General features: G+C 44.2%; 1 protein-coding gene across 2 annotated transcripts in view; it reads left to right on the forward strand.

The window, feature by feature from the left end:
* Nucleotides 1-1,464: 1,464 nt before the first annotated feature.
* The window catches only part of LOC139173346 (mediator of RNA polymerase II transcription subunit 13-like), a 94,749-nt gene continuing 72,977 nt past the window's right edge, over nt 1,465-23,236 (forward strand). The window contains exon 1 of one of the 2 annotated variants that reach the window (XM_070763086.1): nt 1,465-2,204. In XM_070763086.1, coding sequence (XP_070619187.1) covers nt 2,145-2,204 — 60 coding nt within the window. In that variant the 5' untranslated portion in view covers nt 1,465-2,144. The remainder of the gene's footprint in view (nt 2,205-23,236) is intronic. The other variant, XM_070763085.1, reaches the window with a different exon arrangement.

Consider the following 23,236-nt stretch of genomic DNA (forward strand, 5'->3'; position numbering starts at 1 on the left):
ACTCCTCCTTTGTTTCATTGTGTTCAATAAATACCGTAGTTGAAGAAAAAAAATGTGGTGCATTACTTCCTGGGCGACCATTGTGTGTTTAAGCAGCATTATATAAAATCAACTGTCTTCAATGGGGATTTTAACACTCTGACGGGGTTAGTAGAGGACTAACGAAAGCTTAGTTAATTTTAGTAGCTTTTAATAAATTTTAAACTTTCCGGAGATCACAATGGCTGTTGCCTCTTCATTTATGAATATACCTGGAACTCACATTTTTAGGACAATTCTTGATGTATGTAGGTATGTAAGAAATTTTACATATTTTGCTGATAATGAAAATGAAGGGAGACTACTATACTGTGGGCTTATTTGCCTTCATCAGGTAGCCACATCTTTACTGGGATTTGAACCTGGCGCCTCTGCTATATATATATATATCACATGTTTTTGCTGAATATTTAAAATTAAGGGAGACTAGGATAGCACTATTTCGGCCTTGTTCTGGCCTCATCAGCTAGCCATACCCTTACTGGGATTTGATCCTGGGGCCTATAGTGCTATCCTAGTCTCCCTTAATTTTAAATATTCAGCAAAAACATGTGATACATACAGAACATAGTTTGTTGGCTATGAATAAATTAACTGCCTTGAAAAAAGGAGCTGTGACTTTCCTTCAATATACCAGGGTGATCCAACAGAACACACACACACACACACACATATATGTAGATTGTTCTGAGTTTGGGTTTATATATATATATAAACTGCTTCCAACAGAAAAAACATATGTTCTGTATATATATATGCTGATAATGAAAAGGGATTTATATATTTATATATGAAAAGGAACGTATATACACTGTGTATATGTTTACAAGGGAGGAAAATATATATTATTGTATATTGTGTGTGTGTATATATATATAGACACACACATATTGGAAATAAATACCGGTATATATATATATATACATGTATATATATCAGAAAACTGACCTTTGTGTAATTATTTTGGGGAGGTTTATAATAAAGCCAAAAAAGTCCCCTGATATAAACTAAATTAGGAGAGGAAAAAAATATTCAGAAGCGACAGAAAAAAAAAATAGAAGAGAAAATGGAAAAAAACCTTAAAGACTCTATTAAATAAATCAACATTAAGCTGAGGAGAAAGAAGCCAACCCCGCAGCTGTCAATCAGCCAAAAGGGGGCGTGTCTCCGAAAAGCCGCGCATTCCGTTACTGCGAGGTAACTCTGCCTGGCTCGTTCCGCCCGCCTCCTCCTCGGCTCCACAGCGCTCCCTTCGGCAGGCTCAGCCCCACGGCGCCTGCGCCAAGCGGGGCGTCCCCGCCGGCCTCTCCTTTCCTTATTCCCTCTCTCTCTCTCTCCTTCCCCCCCCCCGACTCCTCCTCCTCCTTTTTGCGTCCAGCAGGGACGGCCGCCGCTCACGTGACGCGCGTCGGACCAATGGCGAAGCGCGCTGCTCCTGGCGGCCGCCATTGCTGTCAGAGCCCCCGAGCCCTGCCAGCCTTGCCCGTGTAGGTGTATGAGGAGAGCGAGGCGGCGCTGAGGGGGGGAGCCCACCGAAGGAGAAGGAGCGGCGGCGGCGGCGAGGAGCCGGAGCCGGGCGGCGAGGGAGAGAACGACGCCGCCGCCGCCTCCTTCCTCCTCCTCCTCCGCCAGAGAAGGAGGAGCGGCTGCCTGCCTCCGCCCGCCCTGAGGGGACCCACCCGGCGGCGGCGGCGGCGGCGGCGGCAACAGCAGCAGCAACAGCGGCGGCGGCTGCCCCCTTGAGAGGCGCGCGCACCTTTCGTTTGTCGTCGCCGCCCGCCTCGTTTCCCGCACCTCCTCCTCCTCCCCCCCCGCCCTCATCGTTTCTTTGGCCCGACGCGGGCGGGCGAGCGAGCGGGAAGGCGGAAGCGGCAGCCGCCGCCGCCGCCCTTTCTCTCCGTCTCGGCATCGGAGGAAGAAGGAGGGGGGGGGGTCGCTGAGAAGCTCTCGGCGGGAAGGAAGGCAGGGAAGAAAAAGAGGGCGGGCGGGCGCCTCCTGCCGCCGCCGGGCCCGCCCCCCTCGGCGCCTGTGCGGCTGCCGCTGCTGCCCCGCTCGGCCCGGCCAGACATGCCCCGCTCTGGAGGCCGGGCTCGCCGAGGAGGACCATGACTGCGGCGGCGAACGGGGCGAGCCTGGAGGACTGTCACTCCAACCTCTTCTCCCTGGTGAGTCTATGGGGGGAGGAGGGGAGGGGGAGAAGAGGCCGATCGGGGGGGGGCAGCAACTTTCTCGCGGCCTTGAAAGGCCCGGGGATTGTGGGAAGGGGGGGCTTGGCACCTTCCCTCCCCCGCCGCCTTTGACCCCACCCCTCGCCCGCCCTTCGTGGCTGCGGGGTGGGGAGGGGTCTCGGAGGGGGAGGGAGGGAGAGACAGACAGGTCCTGCTTGTGGAGGGGGGGCTGGAAGGGACGCCCCCTCCCCTTGCAGGGGGGCAGGAAGGGGGAGGGAGAGGCGGCCGGGTCCTGGTTGGGGGGGGATGGAAGGGACGCCCCCTCCCCTTGCAAGGGGGGAGGGTGGGGGGGAAGGAGAAGACAGCCGCGTCCTGCTTGGGGGGGAGCTAGAGATGACACCCCCTCCCCTTGCGGGGTGGGGAGGTTTAGGGGAATGGAGAGAGGCCAGACGGCTGGGTCCTGTTTGTGGCCGGGGGGGGTGTTTCTGGAGGGGACGCCCCCCCTCTGCGGGGTGGGTAGGGGTTTCGGATGGGAGGGAGGGGGGCATAAGGGGAGGGGAGGAGAGAGAGACAGTAGGGTCCTACTTATGGAGGGGGGGGGGCTGGAGGGGACGGCCCCTCCCCTTCTAAGGGACTCCTCTCCTACCAGAGGGAGGGCAGCTCCCCCCCATCCCCAAGGTGGCCCGGGGTAACTTTCCCCTGTGCTGAGGGCGTGTGGGGGGATGGATATGGGCGTGTCAGTCTCCCTAGGGAGACCCCTGCCCTGGGGGGGGTGTCTGGTTGCTGCCCCTGGGGAGCTTTCAGGGGGGTCTGCATAGGGAAGGCAAAAGGAGAGAGAGAGGGTAAGGAAAGGGAAGGGAGGTGGAGCCTAGTGTGGGGATGGGTGGTTTTTTGTTTTGAGGGGGGGCCTAAAGGGCAAGGGGTAATGGGGGGAGGCTGGGAGGGCGGGTTGCTTGGGTCTTGGGCCCTGTGGTGTTGGGAATTGAGCCGGAGGCGGTTGCTGAGCTGTGGAGGGTCTCTTCCTGGGAAGGGGAGATTGGAGAAGGGGGGGAACAGAAGAAGAACAAAGGGATGGGGGGGAAAAGAGCGAGGTGATGCCCTGGTGCGAGCCCCCCCCCCCCGCTTCCACACCTGGAAAGAACTTGCCGGTCTGCATACCGACAGAGAGGTTGCCACAGTCGCTCTCGGTTTGGGGGTCCTAGAGATCGCGGCTGGGGCTTGGAAGGCATGCCTGGCGGAGGAAAGGTCTCTCGGCCCCCCTTTTTTCTTTTTCTTTTAAAGCGGAAAGGTGATGTTACAATGTGTGTGTATGTGTTAGTGTCAGGGCTGTATTGTGCCTATCCGCTGAGTCTGGTGGGATATATGTGCATGAATATATATATATATGTATGTACTGTATATGTATATATATATATGTGTGTGTGTGTGTTTGTGTATATATATGTGTGTGTGTGTACATATATGTATAGATATATGTGTATGCATGCACATATATATGTGTTTGTGTATCTATCATCTATCATTCATCCATCTATTATCTATCATTCTATTATTCTATCATCTGTCTGCCTGTCTGTCTGTCCATCCATCCATCCATCCCACACTATTCTTTTTAATAGGACCCCGAGAAGGTCATGATGTTTGAAAAAAAACGAGCTGGCTCGCTTGCTAATCTTTTTTTTATTTTTTTGCTGTGTCTGTACTGATTGATGGGCTGCAGTGGTTTGTGTGTAGATCATGCGCTCCAATGTTTGGGGGGGGGAACCCCCCACTGAGCTACAAACAAAAGCAAGGAAAAATGGAGTGAATTTGGCCAAAATCAATACTTAACTTTAAAGAGGGGGGGGGGGGGTTGTGTTAGGCGGTATGGATTTGGTAGAAAAATCTGACAGGGGCGTAATGTTGTTTGAAGCTGTATAAATGGTCCTTGGATATAAAAAAAAACCCCCAGGGTGTGTTGAATTAAGTCCAACAAGAGTTGAAGACACCTGGGTAAATTGGATGTCTGGGAGATGCAATATAATTTATCTCTATCATCAGTGCCAATATGTCAGTGAAAAAAGCATAACATCCAAAAAAAAAAAAAGTCTTTATGCTATAGGTTAAAACAGAAGCAGTTTTGTAACAGGTTAGGAATTACAGTTCGGTGCCTATCACATAGGTGGACTTATTTGATGTTTGGGATATTACTATATATGTATATATTTAATGTAGGAATGCCCAATTAACCATGAAAGTGTTTTGACTTCAAGCAGCTCTGTCTTGGGGCACCCTGGTGTATAATTTGTATTTTAATCCCAATCTTGCAACATGACTGTACAAAAGGCTGTAATAGTCTCTGAATTCATCTTAGCCTCTTGCTAGAGAAATAACCATAGATCTAGACTACAAGTCAATTGGAATTGCTCCGAAGTCAACCCAGTTGGGTTCATTGGGCTGTACTTACAGGAGGGATGTCTGAAGAATTGTAGCTGATGGCCCTTTTTGTTTGGTTCCGCCCCTATTACATCAATCAATCTCCCTTTTCGTAACCTTGGCCATTTTTAAAATTTATTGCACAGATATTGAGCATATGGAAACAAAGAACAATCATCCTGCAGTTGTTTTTTTTCCTATAACTAAGCATATGGTTTCTGCCACCATAGGGAAAACACACTAATGGACTCTTCGCTGCAGCAGAAAACATCAAAACTTACATATCCTTCTGATATTAATTGCATGACATCAGTGTGCCAGCGACTGCTTTCATACTAGGAATCGGTCGTTTCTAATAATATCTCATTTCAAGATACCCTATTGATTGAGAAACACGAAACTGTCAATTAAACCAATTGTTAATGGAAATACCTGATGCATGTTACTAACTTCCCCAACCCACCTCTCAAAAACTATACCAACAAATTTAGTTTTAAGCTAAACTGTTTAAAAACTGTTAAAGATACAGTGGTACCCCTACCTAAGAACGCCTCTACTTACGAACTTTTCTAGTTAAGAACCGGATGTTCAGGATTTTTTTTGCCTTTTTCCACTTACAAACTTGAACCTCTGAAACTCTAACTGGAAAAGGCGGGGAGAAGCCTCCATGGGGATTCCCTAGGAATCTCCTGGAAGGAAACAGGGCTGGAAAAGGCAGAGAGAAGCCTCCCTGGGGCCTCTCTAGGAATCTCCTGGGAGGAAACAGGGCTGGAAAAGGCAGGGAGAAGCCTCTGTGGGGCCTCCCTAGGAATCTCCTGGAAGGAAACAGGGCTGCAAAAGGCAGTGAGGAAGCCTCTGTGGGGCCTCCCTAGGAATCTCCTGGAAGGAAACAGGGCTGGAAAAGGCAGGGAGAAGCCTCCATGGGGCCTCTCTAGGAATCTCTTGGGAGGAAACAGGGCTGGAAAAGGCAGAGAGAAGCCTCCATGGGGCCTCTCTAGGAATCTCTTGGGAGGAAACACGGCCTGAAAAGGCAGAGAGAAGCCTCTGTGGGGCCTCTCTAGGAATCTCCTGGGAGGAAACAGGGCCTCTACCCTCCCTGTGGCTTCCCCAATCGCACACATTATTTGCTTTTACATTGATTCCTATGGGAAAAATTGCTTCTTTTTACAAACTTTTCTACTTAAGAATCTGGTCACTGAATGAATTAAGTTCGTAAGTAGAGGGACCACTGCAGATTTTATCACTAGGACAGAATATTTGTAGCTCAGGATTGAACCTTGCAGGCCTTGGTCCTCTCTGAGCTTTATTGGCTTTCTTGTAGATGTTTCATTACTAAACTAGGCAACATCAACAGTGTATCAGACTTTGTAATAATAACACACACTGTTGCTAAACTAAATTGGAAATAACTGCAGACGAAGAGTAGGAAATGTACTTTTTTGCTTGTAAACGTTTTGCATACATGAGGTGGCAATTTCTTTCGTTTCCTCTGAACAAGCTCCATGGAAAACAGTGGTATTCAGAAGTAAACAAAATGCTGTGCTTCGTTGTTCCATCAACACAAATATTTTGAATGTGTTTTTTTTTGTTTCTAAAATAGTCACCGAATCCCCCATGCAATAATTCTACCTTACCATTATTGTTGACATGTTTTGAATGGGATGTGTGTGTTGTTTGCACAACAATATACAGGTTTAAGGATATGCTGGGATTTTCAAAATTCCTATAGGATCAGCATGCATTCATCTTGATTTTTTATATTTTCTGTGAGTTTTCGGAGATGGGCGGCATACAAATCTAATAAATAATAATGATGATGATAATAATAATAATAATACAATAATATTTGTGATTGGTAGTGATTGAAGAATTTCCATTGCTTCAGCTGATTGCTTTTGCTTGTATTTTAAAATTTCAAAAACACTAGATTTTAGGATAATGTTATGGTGTGGTTGTGGTTGTGATCTATTTTATCCATTTTATCCTGTTTTATTCTGGCTAATTGAATAGTAGGGAGCAAAACCAGTAATGAATTGACAGCTCAATAGGCTAAAACATTCACTCTGGCATACTTGGACGAAGGGCACCGTACTATGTTTATATTACGGCATAGTTGAGAGAGTAGTAACTGTTAGATCAAATAGAAAGAAAACATAGAAGTTGTAGACTGAGTAGATTCAATAGACAGATAAAGCAGTCTGCAATCCTCATTACTGGGTAACTTATAGTTCAATCAGAATACAGCTGGAAGGGACCTTGGAGGTCTTCTAGTCCAACCCCCTGCTCGAGGAGGAGAACCTATACTATTTCAGATAAGTGACTGTCTCCTCTCTTCTTCAAAACATCCAGTGATGAAGCACCCAAAACTTCTGGTGGCAAGCTGTTCCACTGGTTAATTGTCCTCCCTGTTAGGAAGTTTCTCCTTAATTCCAGGTTTCTTCTCTCTTTCATTTATTATTATTATTATTATTATTATTATTATTATTATTATTATTTATTGGATTTGTATGCCGCCCCTCTCCGGAGACTCGGGGTGGTTAACAGCAATAATAAGACAGTATACAATAATAATCCAATACTAAAAATGATTAAAAAACCCATTAATATAAAAACCAAACATACATACAGACATCCCATGGATAAAATTGTAAAGGCCTAGGGGGAAAGAGTATCTCAATTCCCCCATGCCTGGCGGCAGAGGTGGGTTTTAAGTAGCTTACAAAAGGCAAGGAGGGTGGGGGCAATTCTAATCTCTGGGGGGAGTTTGTTCCAGAGGGCCAGGGCCACCACAGAGAAGGTTCTTCCCCTGGGTCCCGCCAAGCGGCATTGTTTAGTTGACGGGACCCGGAGAAGACCCACTCTGTGGGACCTAACTGGTCGCTGGGATTTAGTTTCCAACCATTGTTTCTTGTCCTGCCCTCTGGTGCTTTGAAGAATAATTTGACCCCCTCTTCTTTGTGGCTGCTCTTCAGATATGGGAATACTGCCCTCATGTCCCCTCTAGTCTTTCTTTTCTCTTGACTGGTCATACCCAATTCCTGCAACCGCTCTTCATAATCTTAGTTGCTCTTCTTTTGAACTCCCCCCCCCCAAAAAAAATAAATAAATCTCAATATCTTTTTTGTAAAGCAGTGATCCAAACTGGATGTAGTATTCCAGGACTGAATAAAGTTGAAGGACGGATGGTTTTAGCTGCCTTAATTCCGTGCATTGTTATCGCCGTGTTGGCTTGCCTGCTTTAGGAGGAAACTTCTTCTACCTTGAATTTCAGCTTTATATCTATGGCCAGGGGTGGGCTTCCACCTGGATGGGGGGATGGGATGCAGTGGGGTAGTGAAAATGGATCTCCACCCCAGAGCCCCCAATTTGCACTGAAAGACGTTGAAAGAAAATGCAGGGCGTCCTGCATAAGACACACACACAGTATGGTAGGGCAGTGTTTCCCAACCTTGGCAACTTGAAGGTATTTGGACTTCAACTCCCAGAATTCCCCAGCCAGTGAATGCTGGCTGGGGAATTCTGGGAGTTGAAGTCCAAATACCTTCACGTTGCCAAGGTTGGGAAACACTGGCCTAGGGCATGATTTTAAGCAGATATCAATCACTGTTAAAGCTATATTATTTACCTTGGTGGTGTAACTATGGAATTCAGTCTTCCAGGTTTCACCTTTATACAACACGTGTGGAAGGCCTGTCATTTATTCTGATAGACTTAAGATGTAATGGAACTGAAAATGTGCGTTAAATTTTTAAACTTCTGTGAAATGTTTTGGTTTGGTGCTTTAGCTGCAGTAATGATCTGGTTTTTTTTAAAAAAAAAATATTAGTGCCTGACATTTGTGCTCTGGAGTTCTGTCTAAATATTTGAGATGCTTTTAAATTTATATAAATTATATCCTTTCTGTCTTTCTTATTAATGTATTGAATTAGTTTTCCTGTTTTTAATCTTTTAAGCAGTTTTGCCATCTGCCAGTGGACTTGGAGATGGATTAGGAATGATTCCCCCTCCTAATGAAATAATTAGAAAAATAAAAATAAAACCGTCATCTAGGCTTTAATCTTGATGTTTTAGGCTGTTTCTTTTATTATCTTGAGCTTAGACTATTGAGTGGCTAATGCCAGGCCAAAGAAATAGGATTGTGGCAGGCAAAATGCATGAGAATTAGAATCACAGAACAATAGAGTTGGAAGGGACCCTAAGAGGTCTTCTAATCAACCCCTCCCCCTTTGCTCAAGCAGGAGATCCTTATACAGTTCCAGACAGAAGGTTGTCTAATGCAGTGATTTTCAACATTTTTTGAGCCGCGGCACATTTTTTACATTTACGAAACCCTGGGGCACATTGAGCACCGGGGGGGGGGGGGGGCTAAAAGAAGTTTGGACAAAAAAATTATCTCTCTTCCCCCTCTTCGCTCTATTTCTCCCTCCCTCTTTCTCTCCTGTCCTTCCTCTTTCTCTCTCTCTCCATCCCTCTTTCTTTCTCTTCCTTCCTTTCTTTTTTGCTCTCTTTCTCTCTCCCTCCCTCTGTGTGTGTCTCTCTCTCCTTCCCTCCCTCTCTTTCTCTCTCTCTCTTTCTTTCTCTCTCTTTCTTTCTCTTGTTCTCTTTCTCGCTCTCTTGCTTTCTTTCTCTCTTGTTCTCTTTCTCTTTCTCTCTCTTTCTCTCTCTTGCTTTCTCTCTCTCTTGCTTTCTTGCTTTCTCTCTCTCTTGCTTTCTTTCTGAGCTTTGCGGCACACCTGACCATGTCTCGCGGCACACTAGTGTGCCACGGCACACTGGTTGAAAAACACTGGTCTAATGTCTTCTTAAAAACCTCCACAATGGAGAAGCCACAACTTCTGAAGACAAGCTGTTCCGCTGGTTAATTTTAATCCCTGATGGGAAATTTCTGCTTAATTCTAGAATTGAATGAAGGAAGAAGCTTTTCTGCCCAATCTTTGGAAGAGCTAGAGGGACTTAGAGGGAGGTGTAAAGGGAAGAGTGATGTTTTGCAAGGCATTCTCCCACCCTCCTAAAATATAGAGAATGTTGCATTCTTTCCCCTTTCTTTTCTTTCGAATTTTTGACCCCTTTCTTAATTCAAAACATGGCTCCTTCCAATAATTGCTTGCAGGCCAATATAAGAGAGGTGGATGATTGACAGATTCTTTCGCATAAACTCTTCTTTTTAACCACTCCCAGTTTCCCAGGATTGTAGACAGAAGTGAAATTAAATGGTGCGTCCATCTGTTTTTATGTGCAGGTGGATCTCGACTTACAACCACAATGGAGATTTTTTTATTTTGCCCATTTTACAACCTCTCTTTCCACAGTGTTAAGTGAATCCAGCCCCCCCCCTATTAACTTTGGTTGTCACAAGGCCGCAAAAGGTGATCACATGACACCATAACCATCATAAATGCAAATCAGATTTATGCCAAGTGTCAGAAGTTTGATCACGTGACCATGGGGATACTGTAATGACCATAAGTGTGAAAAATTCAGTGCCATTGCAATTTTGAATGTTCACTAAATCTATCTATCTATCTATCTATCTATCTATCTATCTATCTATCTATCTATCTATCTACCTACCTACCTACCTACCTACCTACCTACTTATATATCTACTTATCTATCTATATCTATCTATCTACCTACCTACCTACTTATCTATCTACCTATCTCTATCTATCTACCTATCTACCTACCTACCGACTTCTGTCTGTCTGTCTGTCTATCTCTCTCTCTCTCTACCTACCTACCTACCTCTATCTACCTATCTACCTACCTACCGACCTGTGTCTGTCTGTCTGTCTCTCTCTCCCTACCTACCTACCTACTTATCTACCTACCTCTGTCTGTCTGTCTGTCTATCTATCTATCTATCTATCTATCTATCTATCTATCTATCTATCTATCTATCTATCTTATCTAATCTATCTATCATCTATCTATCATCTATCGCATTTATATGCTGCTCAGTTCAAAATGGAGTGAAAGGCTAACCAGTCATAACTACAAGTAAAAAGGGCAATAAATACATCAATAAAATCTACATACAAATCTAAAATTAATTACCTATAACAATGATGGCGAACCTATGGCATGGGTGCCACAGGTGGCACGCGGAACCATATCTGCTGGCACACAAGCCGTTGCCTAGCTCAGCTCCAACTTGCTGGTGTTTGCCAGCCAGCTGATTTTTGCTTCGTACAGAGGCCTTAGGAGGGCGTTTTTGGCTTCCAGAGAGCCTCCAGGGGAGTGGGGGAGGGCGTTTTTACCCTCCCCTGGGTCCAGGGAAGCCCTTGGAGCCTGGTGAGGGTGAAACACGAGCCTACTGTACTGAGCCCAGACGTTGGGAAACAGGCCATTTCCGGCCTCCAGAGGTCCTTCGGGGGGCAGAGAAAGCTGTTTTTGCCCTCCCCAGGCACTGAATTATGGGTGTGGGTACTCGCACATGCATGATAGCACGTGCACACGCTCTTTTGGCACCCGAGGAAAAAAAAAGGGTTAGCCGTCACTGGTGGAGTGCTGTACTGCAGGCCATTGTAGCTGACTGTAGATCTGCAGGTCAGCGGTTCAAATCTCACCACAGCTCAAGATTGGCTCATCCTTCCGAGGTGGGTCAAATGAGGGCCTGGATTGTGGGGGCAATAGGCTGGCTCTGTTAAGAAGTGCTATTGCTAACATGTTGTAAGCCGCCCCAGTATAAGGAGAAGGGCGGCATAAAAATCGAATAAACAAACGAACAAACAAATAAATAAGTCCTTCCCTCCCCTCTGATTGATGAGACAGAAGCCAATGATTACTTCTGGGCCTTCCATCGGATAAGATCGAAACATTTAAATATGTTAAAGGGTTAAATAAGGTCCAGGAGGGAAGTGTTTTTAATAGGAAAGTGAACACAAGAACAAGGGGACACAATCTGAAGTTAGTTGGGGGAAAGATCAAAAGCAACGTGAGAAAATATTATTTCACTGAAAGAGTAGTAGATCCTTGGAACAAACTTCCAGCAGACGTGGTTGGTAAATCCACAGTCACTGAATTTAAACAGGCCTGGGATAAACATAGATCCATCGTAAGATAAAATACAGGAAATAGTATGAGGGCAGACTAGATGGACCATGAGGTCTTTTTCTGCCGTCAGACTTCTGTGTTTCTATAAGGAGGTAATTTCCATTTAGCAGGGTTGTTGGCTTACAAGAAGCAACCCTGCAGAAATGTCTTGCACACATAAACCTGACAATACCAACGCAACGCTTAAAACATGCGGTAATATTTCATCGTTCCGTGGCGAGACCAATCAGTGCATTGTTTTAAAGTTGGGGTTCCCCCCCCCCCTCTCCTCCTCTGGAGGAATACTGTACACGTAAATTTGGCCACTCCTAAGCCATTTTCTTAGAATATTATTCATTGTCGGTGGTGACTCATATCCTGTAGATACTAACTGCTTACTGTTCTGTTTCATCCCCGGCTTCATTCAGCAGTGAAGGAGCGTCCAATTCATGCTTTTTTAAAAATGTCGAAGCAGGCAAAGAGTCACAAACTTCTTATCTGCCTCTCCCACCTTGTCTTGTCCTCCTGTCGCTTCTGACGCTATTCAGTTCTTTCTCTCTCGCACCCATGAATCAAGAAATCCTAAGCTAGCCGGGTTTGTAAGCCCGTGCGATAGTATCAGCCAGCGCAAGTATCATGTTTCCAGTGTCCAATTTGTTTAGTTCCTGCATTCTTGATCCGAGCTGACCTTTGAAAACATACTTTCCTACAACATTAGTAAGCTGAATAAACAAGAGCAGTCATTCTCTAAGGCTAATAGCTTTGGACAAATGTTTCAATTTCCAAATTTCCTTTTCTTTTTTTGTCCATGAAGAATGTGTGGTGGAAGAGAAACGGTTCATTGGCTGTTCGGTTATTTTTTCTTTTTGGCTTTCTTGGACTGAAGTTGTATATTTCCCCCCTAGGGGTCTGTAATATGGTAAATGATTTAGCTTTACTAGATAAATGGTCAAGGCAATGGAAACTGCAGTTTAATGTTTCCAAATGTAACATAATGTACTTGGGGAAAAGGAATCCTCAATCTGAGTATTGTATTGGCAGTTCTGTGTTAGCAAAAACTTCAGAAGAGAAGGATTTAGGGGTCGTGATTTCTGACAGTCTCAAAATGGGTGAGCAGTGTGATCGGGCGGTAGGGAAAGCAAGTAGGATGCTTGGCTGCATAGCTAGAGGTATAACAAGCAAGAAGAGGGAGATTGTGATCCCCTTGTATGGAGCGCTGGTGAGACCACATTTGGAGTATTGTGTTCAGTTCTGGAGACCTCACCTACAAAAAGATATTGACAAAATGGAACAGGTCCAAAGACGGGCTACAAGAATGGTGGAAGGTCTTAAGCATAAATCGTATCAGGAAAGACTTCATGAACTCAATCTGTATAGTCTGGAGGACGGAAGGAAAAGGGGGGACATGATTGAAACATTTAAATATGTTAAAGGGTTAAATAAGGTTCAGGAGGGAAGTGTTTTTAATAGGAAAGTGAACACAAGAACAAGGGGACACAATCTGAAGTTAGTTGGGGAAAAGATCAAAGGCAACATGAGAAAATATTATTTTACTGAAAGAGTAGTAGATTCTTGGAACAAACTTCCAGCAGACGTGGTTGGTAAATCCACAGTAACTGAATTTAAACATGCCTGGGATAAACATATCTCCATTGTAAGATAAAATACAGGAAATATTATTAGGGCAGACTAGATGGACCATGAGGTCTTTTTCTGCCGTCAGTCTTCTATGTTTCTATGTTTCTATGTTTCTATGGAATTCCATAACTGGTTTGTGAAACCAGCTCTGGATAAGTTGTGTTAGTTTTTAAGATGCTTCCAAAGGCGTCGCTGTTTTTAATAGCCGTAGACAAATGCCATTGGCTCTCTAGAAACCTCTTCGTTTGTCCACAAGCCATGTTAAGATTTTATTTAAAGGAATTCTGCTTTATGAATTCCTTTAAATAAAATCTTTAACATGGCTTGTTGGATGGACTTGACAGATACGCAGCGCTGATCTTGGTTGTTTTGTGTTATTAAAAGACTAAATGGTGGTAGAAAGTATTTTTAATTATTTTTTAAAAAGAAAATATAATCTTTATTGACGATAAATAGAGGAGGGGATACATTATTATTATTTATTAGATTTGTATGCTGCCCCTCTCCGAAGACTCGGGGCGGCTAACAACAATATAAAAAGACAATGTAAACAAATCTAATATTAAAAACAATCTAAAAAACCCCAATTTAAAAAACCACTCATACATACAAGCATACCATGTATAAATTCGATAAGCCTAGGGGGAAGAGAAATTTCAATTCCCCCATGCCTGACGACAGAGGTGGGTTTTAAGGAGCTTGGGAAAGGCAAGGAGGGTGGGGGCAACTCTGATATCTGGGGGGAGCTGGTTCCAGAGGGTCGGGGCCGCCACAGAGAAGGCTCTTCTCCTGGGTCCCGCCAAACGACATTGCTTAGTCAATGGGACCCGGAGAAGGCCAACTCTGTGGGACCTAACCGGTCGCTGGGATTCGTGCGCCAGAAGGCGGTCCCGGAGATATTCTGGTCCGATGCCATGAAGGGCTTTATAGGTCATAACCAACACTTTGAATTGTGACCGGAAATTGATCGGCAACCAATGCAGACTGCGGAGTATTGGTGTAACATGGGCATACCTTGGGAAGCCCATGATTGTTCTCGCAGCTGCATTCTGCACGATCTGAAGTTTCCGAACACTTTTCAAATGTAGAGAGCATTACAGTAGTCGAGCCTCGAGGTGATGAGGGCATGAGTGACTGTGAGCAGTGACTCCCGGTCCAAATAGGGCCGCAATTGGTGCACCGGGCGAACCTGGGCAAACGCCCCCCTCACCATAGCTGAAAGATGTTTCTCTAATGTGAGCTGTGGATCGAGGAGGACGCCCAAGTTGCAGACCCTCTCCGAGGGGGTCAATAATTCCCCCCCAGGGTTATGGCCGTACAGATGGAATTGTCCTTGGGAGGCAAGACCCACAGCCACTCCGTCTTATCCGGGTTGAGTTTGAGTTTGTTGACACCCATCCAGTCCCCAACAGCTTCCAGGCACCGGCACATCACATCACATAAAGCAAAAGGACTATGCAAATATCGGTACAAATGTATATGAATTTGAGGACAGTGTTCCCTCAATTTTTGCGGTTGATGCGTTCTGAGACCGCCCGCGAAAGTTGAATTTCTGCGAAGTAGAGATGCGGAAGTAAATACGCTATTTTTGGCTATGAACAGTATCACAAGCCTTCCCCTAAATTACAATTTCCCATTCCCTTAGCAACCATTTAGATTATTACTCACCACGTTTATTTATTAAACTTTATAAAAAAAAATATTTATTAAAGGCGGATGAAAGTTTGGCGATGACATATGACGTCATCGGGCAGGAAAAACCGTGGTATGGGGAAAAAACCCGCAAAGTATTTTTTAATTAATATTTTTGAAAAACCGTGGTATAGACTTTTCGCGAAGTTTGAACCCGCGAAAATCGAGGGAACACTGTATACCGTTATACTCAAGTCAAAGTACGCACTTGTATATATAAAAGGGAAAAAAAACTAAAGGGAAAGAAGAGAAGGAAAGAAAAGGGAAGAGGAAAGAGAAAGAAGGGAAAGGAAGAAAGCCCCCACCGCATCGCTTCACCCCCCCCCCAGGGGAGCCTGCCCCACTATTTGAGAAACACTCACCATGTAATATGGTAAATGATTTAGCTTTACTAGATAAATGGTCAAAGCAATGGAAACTGCAGTTTAATGTTTCCAAATGTAAAATAATGCACTTGGGGAAAAGGAATCCTCAATCTGAGTATTGTATTGGCAGTTCTGTGTTAGCAAAAACTTCAGAAGAGAAGAATTTAGGGGTCGTGATTTCTGACAGTCTCAAAATGGGTGGTCGGGCGGTAGGGAAAGCAAGTAGGATGCTTGGCTGCATAGCTAGAGGTATCACAAACAGGAAGAGGGAGATTGTGATGCCGCTGTATAGAGACCACATTTGGAATACTGTGTTCAGTTCTGGAGACCTCACCTACAAAAAGATATTGACAAAAATTGAACGGGTCCAAAGACGGGCTACAAGAATGGTGGAAGGTCTTCAGCATAAAACGTATCAGGAAAGACTTCATGAACTCAATCTGTATAGTCTGGAGGACAGACGGAAAAGGGGGGACATGATTGAAACATTTAAATATGTTAAAGGGTTAAATAAGGTCCAGGAGGGAAGTGTTTTTAATAGGAAAGTGAACACAAGAGCAAGGGGACACAATCTGAAGTTAGTTGGGGGAAAGATCAAAAGCAACATGAGAAAATATTATTTCACTGAAAGAGTAGTAGATCCTTGGAACAAACTTCCAGCAGACGTGGTTGGTAAATCCACAGTAACTGAACTGAAACATGCCTGGGATAAACATATATCCATCCTAAGATAAAATACAGAAAATAGTATAAGGGCAGACTAGATGGACCATGAGGCCTTTTTCTGCCGTCAGACTTCTATGTCTCTATGTTTCTACTGCTGTAAAGACACAGGTAGAAGAAAATATCAAACTGAAAAAGGCTGGACCGACTCCTTTGGTTTGCTGCCCGGAAGAATCCTCCCTTTGCGTGTCTAGCCTTTTGTTTACAGATTTGTGTGAATTCTTCTGCTAAGTCCATTTCTTTGGAATCGAAACCCAGCAGACTTGATTAATTTGTCTAAAACAAAGGTGGACCACAGTCTTAACCGCTTAAAAAACGAGGAAGTGGATCCCACTGAATTCCACCAAGCAGCACTTAAAATCCCGAAGTGAGCCCACATACGATTTGCCATCATAATATTGACAATTCAAATAGTATCTTCTTTTTTTTTAAAGAGAGAGAGAGAGAGAGAGAGAGAGAGAAGCACGTTGCGGTACTAACTGTAGTCCTTTAAAAAAAAAAAGAGAGCATTTTTTCCCCCTCCTCTCTCCTCCCCTTCCTTCCATTCAGCTCAGCCATGATGTCACTCAGTGGCTTTTCTGCTTAGGCAGCAATTGTCCCTCAGGAAAGAAGAGGCTACACATTTTATTTTAGGAGCTGAGCTATAAATTTGGGGGGGGGGGCGTTTCTCGGCGGGCTTTGAAAATAAAATCCTTATTTGCTGATTGCACATCTGATAGATTTTTCTCATTTTCGTGTGGCTCTCACAGGATGCAGCCTTCGTTCCTCTTCCTTTTCCTTCTTCCTTCTCCCTCCTCCCCTTCCTTCCTTCCTTCCTCCTCCTTCTTTCTTCTTCCTCCTCCTCCTCCTCTCCTCCTCCTCCTTATTCTTCCTCTCCTTCCTTCCTTCCTCCTTCTTTCTTCTTCCTCCTTCCTCCTCCTTATTCGTCCTCTCCTTCCTTCCTTCCTCCTTCCTCCTCCTCTCTTCCTCCTCCTTATTCTTCCTCTCCTTCCTTCCTTCCTTCCCTCCCTCCTTCCTCCTCTTCTTCCTCCTCCTCTGTTTAAACACAATCCTCCTGATGTTCTTCATCTTTTTGTGGTGGTTGCAACAGCAGCAGCAGCGCTGTAGAGAATTCGCAGAAGCAGGGCATTGTCTAGAAACCCGGATCTGATCTAAAGGGTTCGCCTGGTTTGAAGCGGCAGATTATCCTTTTAAAGGACACCCCCGCTTACATTCTCGCCTAGCTGAAAAAACGGGGTTCTAGCAAGAGGCTAGACCTCTCTCTCTCTTTAGGTATGTCATTAAGCTCCGCTCTTCCCCAAAAATCCAATTCCTGACTCCTGCAATGTTGGCGGCTGCTTTCAAAGCGAGCCCCCTTGCCGGCTGCTCGAACAAATGCTAATTTGCTTAAAAGGCTTTGTTAGAAAAATAGGTGTCATTCTAGGCAGCTTGGTGTCTTTCACCATACTTGTTTTTATTTTTTTATTTTTTTAAAAAGGAATAACTCTCAGCTGGTACGGTCAGCATATTTGGAGGGCGCCCGATCGGTTAAGGCCACTTAGATATGTTTTTATAGATTTAATCTCAAAGCAGGCGGCGGCACCAGACACCTGATGGTTTACGGAGAATTCTCTAAGCAGCTACACCTGCTGGGGTAGTTTATTTCCCTGTTAGTTTACTTCGCAGCGCGGCTAAGCACTTTTACTCCTTGTGTGTATTAGGGTTGTGTCTTAGTACGGGTTGTGTTTTGTGTAGCTCTGTACGTTTGTGGCCTTTTTCCTCCCCCAGTGACTGTATTCGTGCAGTTCTCCTAGAACTATTGGTGATTTACCATTGTCTTTTTCTGGATGGCTTTTCAGCTACCCTAGAATACCCATCTACGCCGAGATCGGCCCTTGAACTCCTGCGAGTTGCCACCTGCGTTGGTAGCATTTAAATGTCAGGCACCATTATAGCCCTTCATGGCACCGGACCAGGGTATCTACAAGACCGCCTTCTGCCGCACGAATCCCAGCGACCGGTTAGGTCCCACAGAGTGGGCCTTCTCCGGGTCCTGTCAACAAAACGATGTCATTTGGCGGGGCCCAGGGGAAAAGCCTTCTCTGTGGCGGCCCCGGCCCTCTGGAACCAACTCCCCCCGGAGATTAGAATTGCCCCCACCCTCCTCGCCTTTCGTAAGCTCCTTAAAACCCACCTCTGTCGTCAGGCATGGGGGAACTGAGATACTCTTTCCCCCTAGGCCTTTACAATTTATGCATGGTATGTTTGTTTGCATGGATGTTTGGTTTTTACAATAAGGTTTTTTTAGTTGTTTTAGTATTGGATTTCCATGCTGTTTTTATTACTGTTGTTAGCCGCCCCGAGTCTACGGAGAGGGGCGGCATACAAATCCAATAAATAAATAAATAATAAATAAACTCATCCTCCATTTAGCTTCCACAGTTGGGACGGACAACTTGGTCGTGTGGTAGAATGCAATAAAAGAGTTAGAAGGGACATTGGAGGTCTTCTAGTCCAACCCCCTGCTCAGGCAGGAAACCCTATACCAGTGATGGCAAACCTATGACACGGATTCCACGGGTGGCACGCGGAGCCATATCTGATGGCATGCAAGCCATTGCCTCGCTCAGCTCCAATGCTTGGCGGGCCCCTGGGGAAGAGCCTTTTATTTATTTATTTATTGGATTTGTATGCCGCCCCTCTCCGAAGACTCCGGGCGGCTAACCGCAACAATAAGACAGTGTACAATAATAATCCAATACTAAAAACAATTAAAAACCCATTAATATAAAAACCAAACATACATACAGACATACCATGCATAAAATTGTAAAGGCCTAGGGGGAAAGAGGATCTCAATTCCCCCATGCCTGATGGCAGAGGTGGGTTTTAAGTAGCTTACGAAAGGCAACGAGGGTGGGTGCAATTCTAATTTCTGGGGGGAGTTGGTTCCAGAGGGTCGGGGCCACCACAGAGAAGGCTCTTCCCCTGGGCCTTCTCTGTGGCAGCCCCAGCCCTCTGGAATCAACTCCCCCCGGAGATTAGAACTGCCCCCACACTCCTTGCCTTTCGTAAATTACTCAAGACCCATCTATACCGCCAGGCATGGGGGAGTTGAGACACCTTTCCCCCGGGCTTTTTTTTTATATCTATGTTTGGGTATGTATATGTTGTTTGCTTTTTTAAATATGATAGGGTTTTATGTGCTTTTTAATATTAGATTTGTTTTCGCTGGAATATTTTGTTTATTATTGTTGTGAACCGCCCCGAGTCTTCGGAGAGGGGCGGCATACAAATCTAATGAATTGAATTGAATTGAATTGAATGTGCATGTGTGTGCCGGCCAGTTGAATTTTGGCTATACACAGAGGCTCCAGGAGGGTGTTTTTGACTTCCAGAGTGCCTCCGATGGGATGGGGAGGCGTTTTTACTCTCCCCTAGCTCCACAGAAGCATTTGAAGCTGAGGAGGGTGAAACACAAGCCTACTGGGCCCACCAGAAGCTGGGAAACAGTCCGTTTTCAGCCTCCAGAGGGTTTCCAGAGGGCAGAGGAAGCTGTTTTCACCCTCCCCGGGCATTGAATTATGGGTGTGGGCACTCACACATGCACAATAGTACACGCCCATGTTCTTTCGGCACCTGAGGAGAAAAAGGTTTGCCATCACTGCCCTATACCATTTCCGACAAATTGTTGTCCAGTCTCTTCTTAAAAACTTCCAGTAAGAATTCCCAGTTTCCGGTGGCAAGCCATTCCACTGGTTCTCACTGTCAGGAAATATTCTCTTTAGTTCTAAATTACTTTCCTCCAGGAGGGAAGTGTTTTTAATAGGAAAGTGAACACAAGAACAAGGGGACACAATCTGAAGTTAGTTGGGGGAAAGATCAAAAGCAACATGAGAAAATATTATTTTACTGAAAGAGTAGTAGACCCTTGGAACAAACTTCCAGCAGACGTGGTTGGTAAATCCACAGTAACTGAATTTAAACATGCCCGGGATAAACATAGATCCATTGTATGATAAAATACAGGAAATAGTATAAGGGCAGACTAGATGGACCATGAGGTCTTTTTCTGCCATCAGTCTTCTATGTTTCTATGATGAGTTTCCACCCTTGCTTCTTGTTCTGCCCTCAGGTGCTTTAGAGAATAGGTTGACTCCTTCTTCTTTGGGGCAACCCCTGAGATATTGGAAGGCTGCTATCATGCCTCCCCTGGTCCTTCTTTTCATCAAACTAGCCTTGCCCAGTCCTGCAACCGTTCTTCATATGTTTTAACCTCCAGTCCTCTAATGGTTGTTGCTCTTCTTCAGTCACTAAGTGGAATGGCCACTGTGCTCACCATTTTTGATTCTTCTTGGCTTGACAGACCTACAAAGGTCATTGATTGAGCCGTGGTGGCGCAGCAGGTAGAGGGCTGTACTGCAGGCCACTGAAGCTGACTTGTAGATCTGAAAGTCAGCGGTTCAAATCTCATCACCGGCTCAAGGTTGACTCAACCTTCCATCCTTCCGAGGTGGGTAAACTGAGGACCCGGATTGTGGGGGCAATAAGCTGGCTCCTATTGCCCCCACAAAAGTGCTATTGTTAACATGTTGTAAGCCGCCCTGAGTCTAAGGAGAAGGGCGGCATAAAAATCGAATGAATGAATGAATGAATGAATGAATGAATGAATGAGTAAATGAATAAATAAATAAATAAATAAGGGCAAGGATTAGTTGTCAAGCTACACTTTTCTATTCTTTTTTAATTACATTTTAATTAGCAAAAGAATAATCTTGTACAGTATACAAATATGAATTACATACAAGGATGTACACACAGCTTTAAAAACAAGAGAGATGACCTTGCTCTCTCTTTACTTAGATATTTTAATTTATACATTTCTAGATTATTTGCAGATTTTCATAGCGATATCCTATATGCTTTTACAGTTTAACTCTAATAATAATAATAATAATAATAATAATAATAATAATAATAATAATTTGAATTAATAATACTGCAGGCCATTAAAGATGGTTCATATCTCATCACCGGCTCAAGGTTGACTCAGCCTTCCATCCTTCCGAGGTGGGTAAAATGAGGTGGGTAAGACCTGGATTGTGGGGGTAATATGCTGGCTCTATTAAAAAGTGCTATTGCTAAAAATCGAATGAATAAAAAAAAATAATAATAATAAAGACTTAATTATTAATAACAGATAAAAATATTTCTAGATTGAATTAATGTAGCTTACCTATCCTGAAAGCAACTATCCTATAACCTAACCTTGCCAAACTGTATTCTAGCATATCTAAAAAGGTTTTTCTTCGTTGTTGTTGTTGTTGTTATTGTTATTATTATTATTATTATTATTGTCAATACAACACAGCAAACGAGATCACTATGCTGGGTTTCGTATTTCATCACCAGGCGGGCGCTTCCCAAGCACCTAGGACTGCGTGATGTAGCGGCGAATTATGTGTGCCGATCCCAGTAAAGCGGCCTTTTGCAATTGACTGGTGGAGATTTTGTCAATTCCGATGGTTTTCAAATGTCCGCTGAGATCCTTTGGCCCTGCGCCCAGCGTGCCAAGTACCACTGGGACCACTTTCACGGGCTTATGCCAGAGTCGTTGCAGCTCGATTTTTAGATCTTCGTATTTCACTAATTTCTCTAGCTGCTTCTCCTCAATTCTGCTGCTGCTGCTGCTGCTATTATTATTATTATTATTATTATTATTATTATTATTATTATTATTATTATTAAGATTTCTATGCTGCCCCTCTCCAAAAACTCATTCCCATAAGGTCTCCTCAATGTGATGTATTTAAATTATTTATTTTCCTTCTTGATCTTCTTTGCAACCAACTACCATTTATCCCAAATTTTGTAGAAGACCGAATCTTCTTTCGCTTTTACACGCATAGTTCAACTTTTAATTTTTAATTTCCATTGGAACTGCGAACGTTTCCTTTACGAGACCTTTGCTAAAATGGGGACCACCAGTGGTGTTAGTATTTTTTTCCCCTTCTTCTTACATTGTATTATAATCATCGAAGAATTGAAGGGAAGTGGCGATGTTGAATTCTCTGGAGATCTTCGCCAGTCGCAGTGAGGAAGCGGGAGGCAACCTTATGTGAGAAGCTGCTTTGATGTCAGACTTAATTGTGGATTAGGCTTGCTAATTATGTGCCAAACCGGAAAATCTAGGCGTAATTTGGAACGGTTGTACATTTTTCTGCTGAAATTGTGGTAGGACAGTTTTCGTACCGAGATAGCTTTTGATTGTATAAGAAGGAGAGGTAGTAAGTAGGTCTACCCTTTGGTAAAGATCAAGTTTAGGGTATGTTAATGCATTTATTTTAAGGGTGCAAAATCATGTGAAAACCTATAGCACCTCTTTATTTTGAGCAGAGCCTCGGTGGTGCAGTGGTTAGAGTGCAATACTGCAAGCTACTTCTGCTGATCACTGACTGCCAGCAGTTTGGCAGATCGAATCTCGGGAGGCTCAAGTTGACTCATCCTTCTGTCCTTCCAAGGTCGGTAAAATGAGGACCCAGATTGTTGGGGGCAAGAGGCTGACTCTCTGTAAACCGCTTAGAGAGGGCTGGAAAGCACTGTGAAGCAGTATATAAGTCTAAATGCTAAATGCTATGCTATAAGATTGAAGAGAGCAGGGTCATTCTTTCTCAAGCGGACCAGGTGAAACCAAAGCCTTATTTGAAAAGAAACCATCACAAAAACAACATTAATGAACTCAATCTGTATAGAAACATAGAAGACTGACGGCAGAAAAAGACCTCCTAGTCCATCTAGTCTGCCCTTATACTATTTCCTGTGTTTTATTTTAGGATGGATATATGTTTATCCCAGGCATGTTTACATTCAGTTACGTCTGCTGGAAGTTTGTTCCAAGGATCTACTACTCTTTCAGTGAAATAATATTTCCTCACGTTGCTTTTGATCTTTCCCCCAACTAACTTCAGATTGTGTCCCCTTGTTCTTGTGTTCACTTTCCTATTAAAAAGTCTGGGGGACAGAAGGAAAAGGGGGGACATGATCGAAACATTTAAATATGTTAAAGGGTTAAATAAGGTCCAGGAGGGAAGTGTTTTTAATAGGAAAGTGAACACAAGCACAAGGGGACACAATCTGAAGTTAGTTGGGGGAAAGATCAAAAGCAACGTGAGGAAATATTAT

The sequence above is a fragment of the Erythrolamprus reginae genome, chromosome 10 (assembly GCF_031021105.1).
Source record: "Erythrolamprus reginae isolate rEryReg1 chromosome 10, rEryReg1.hap1, whole genome shotgun sequence".
Taxonomy (NCBI): Eukaryota; Metazoa; Chordata; class Lepidosauria; order Squamata; family Dipsadidae; genus Erythrolamprus; species Erythrolamprus reginae.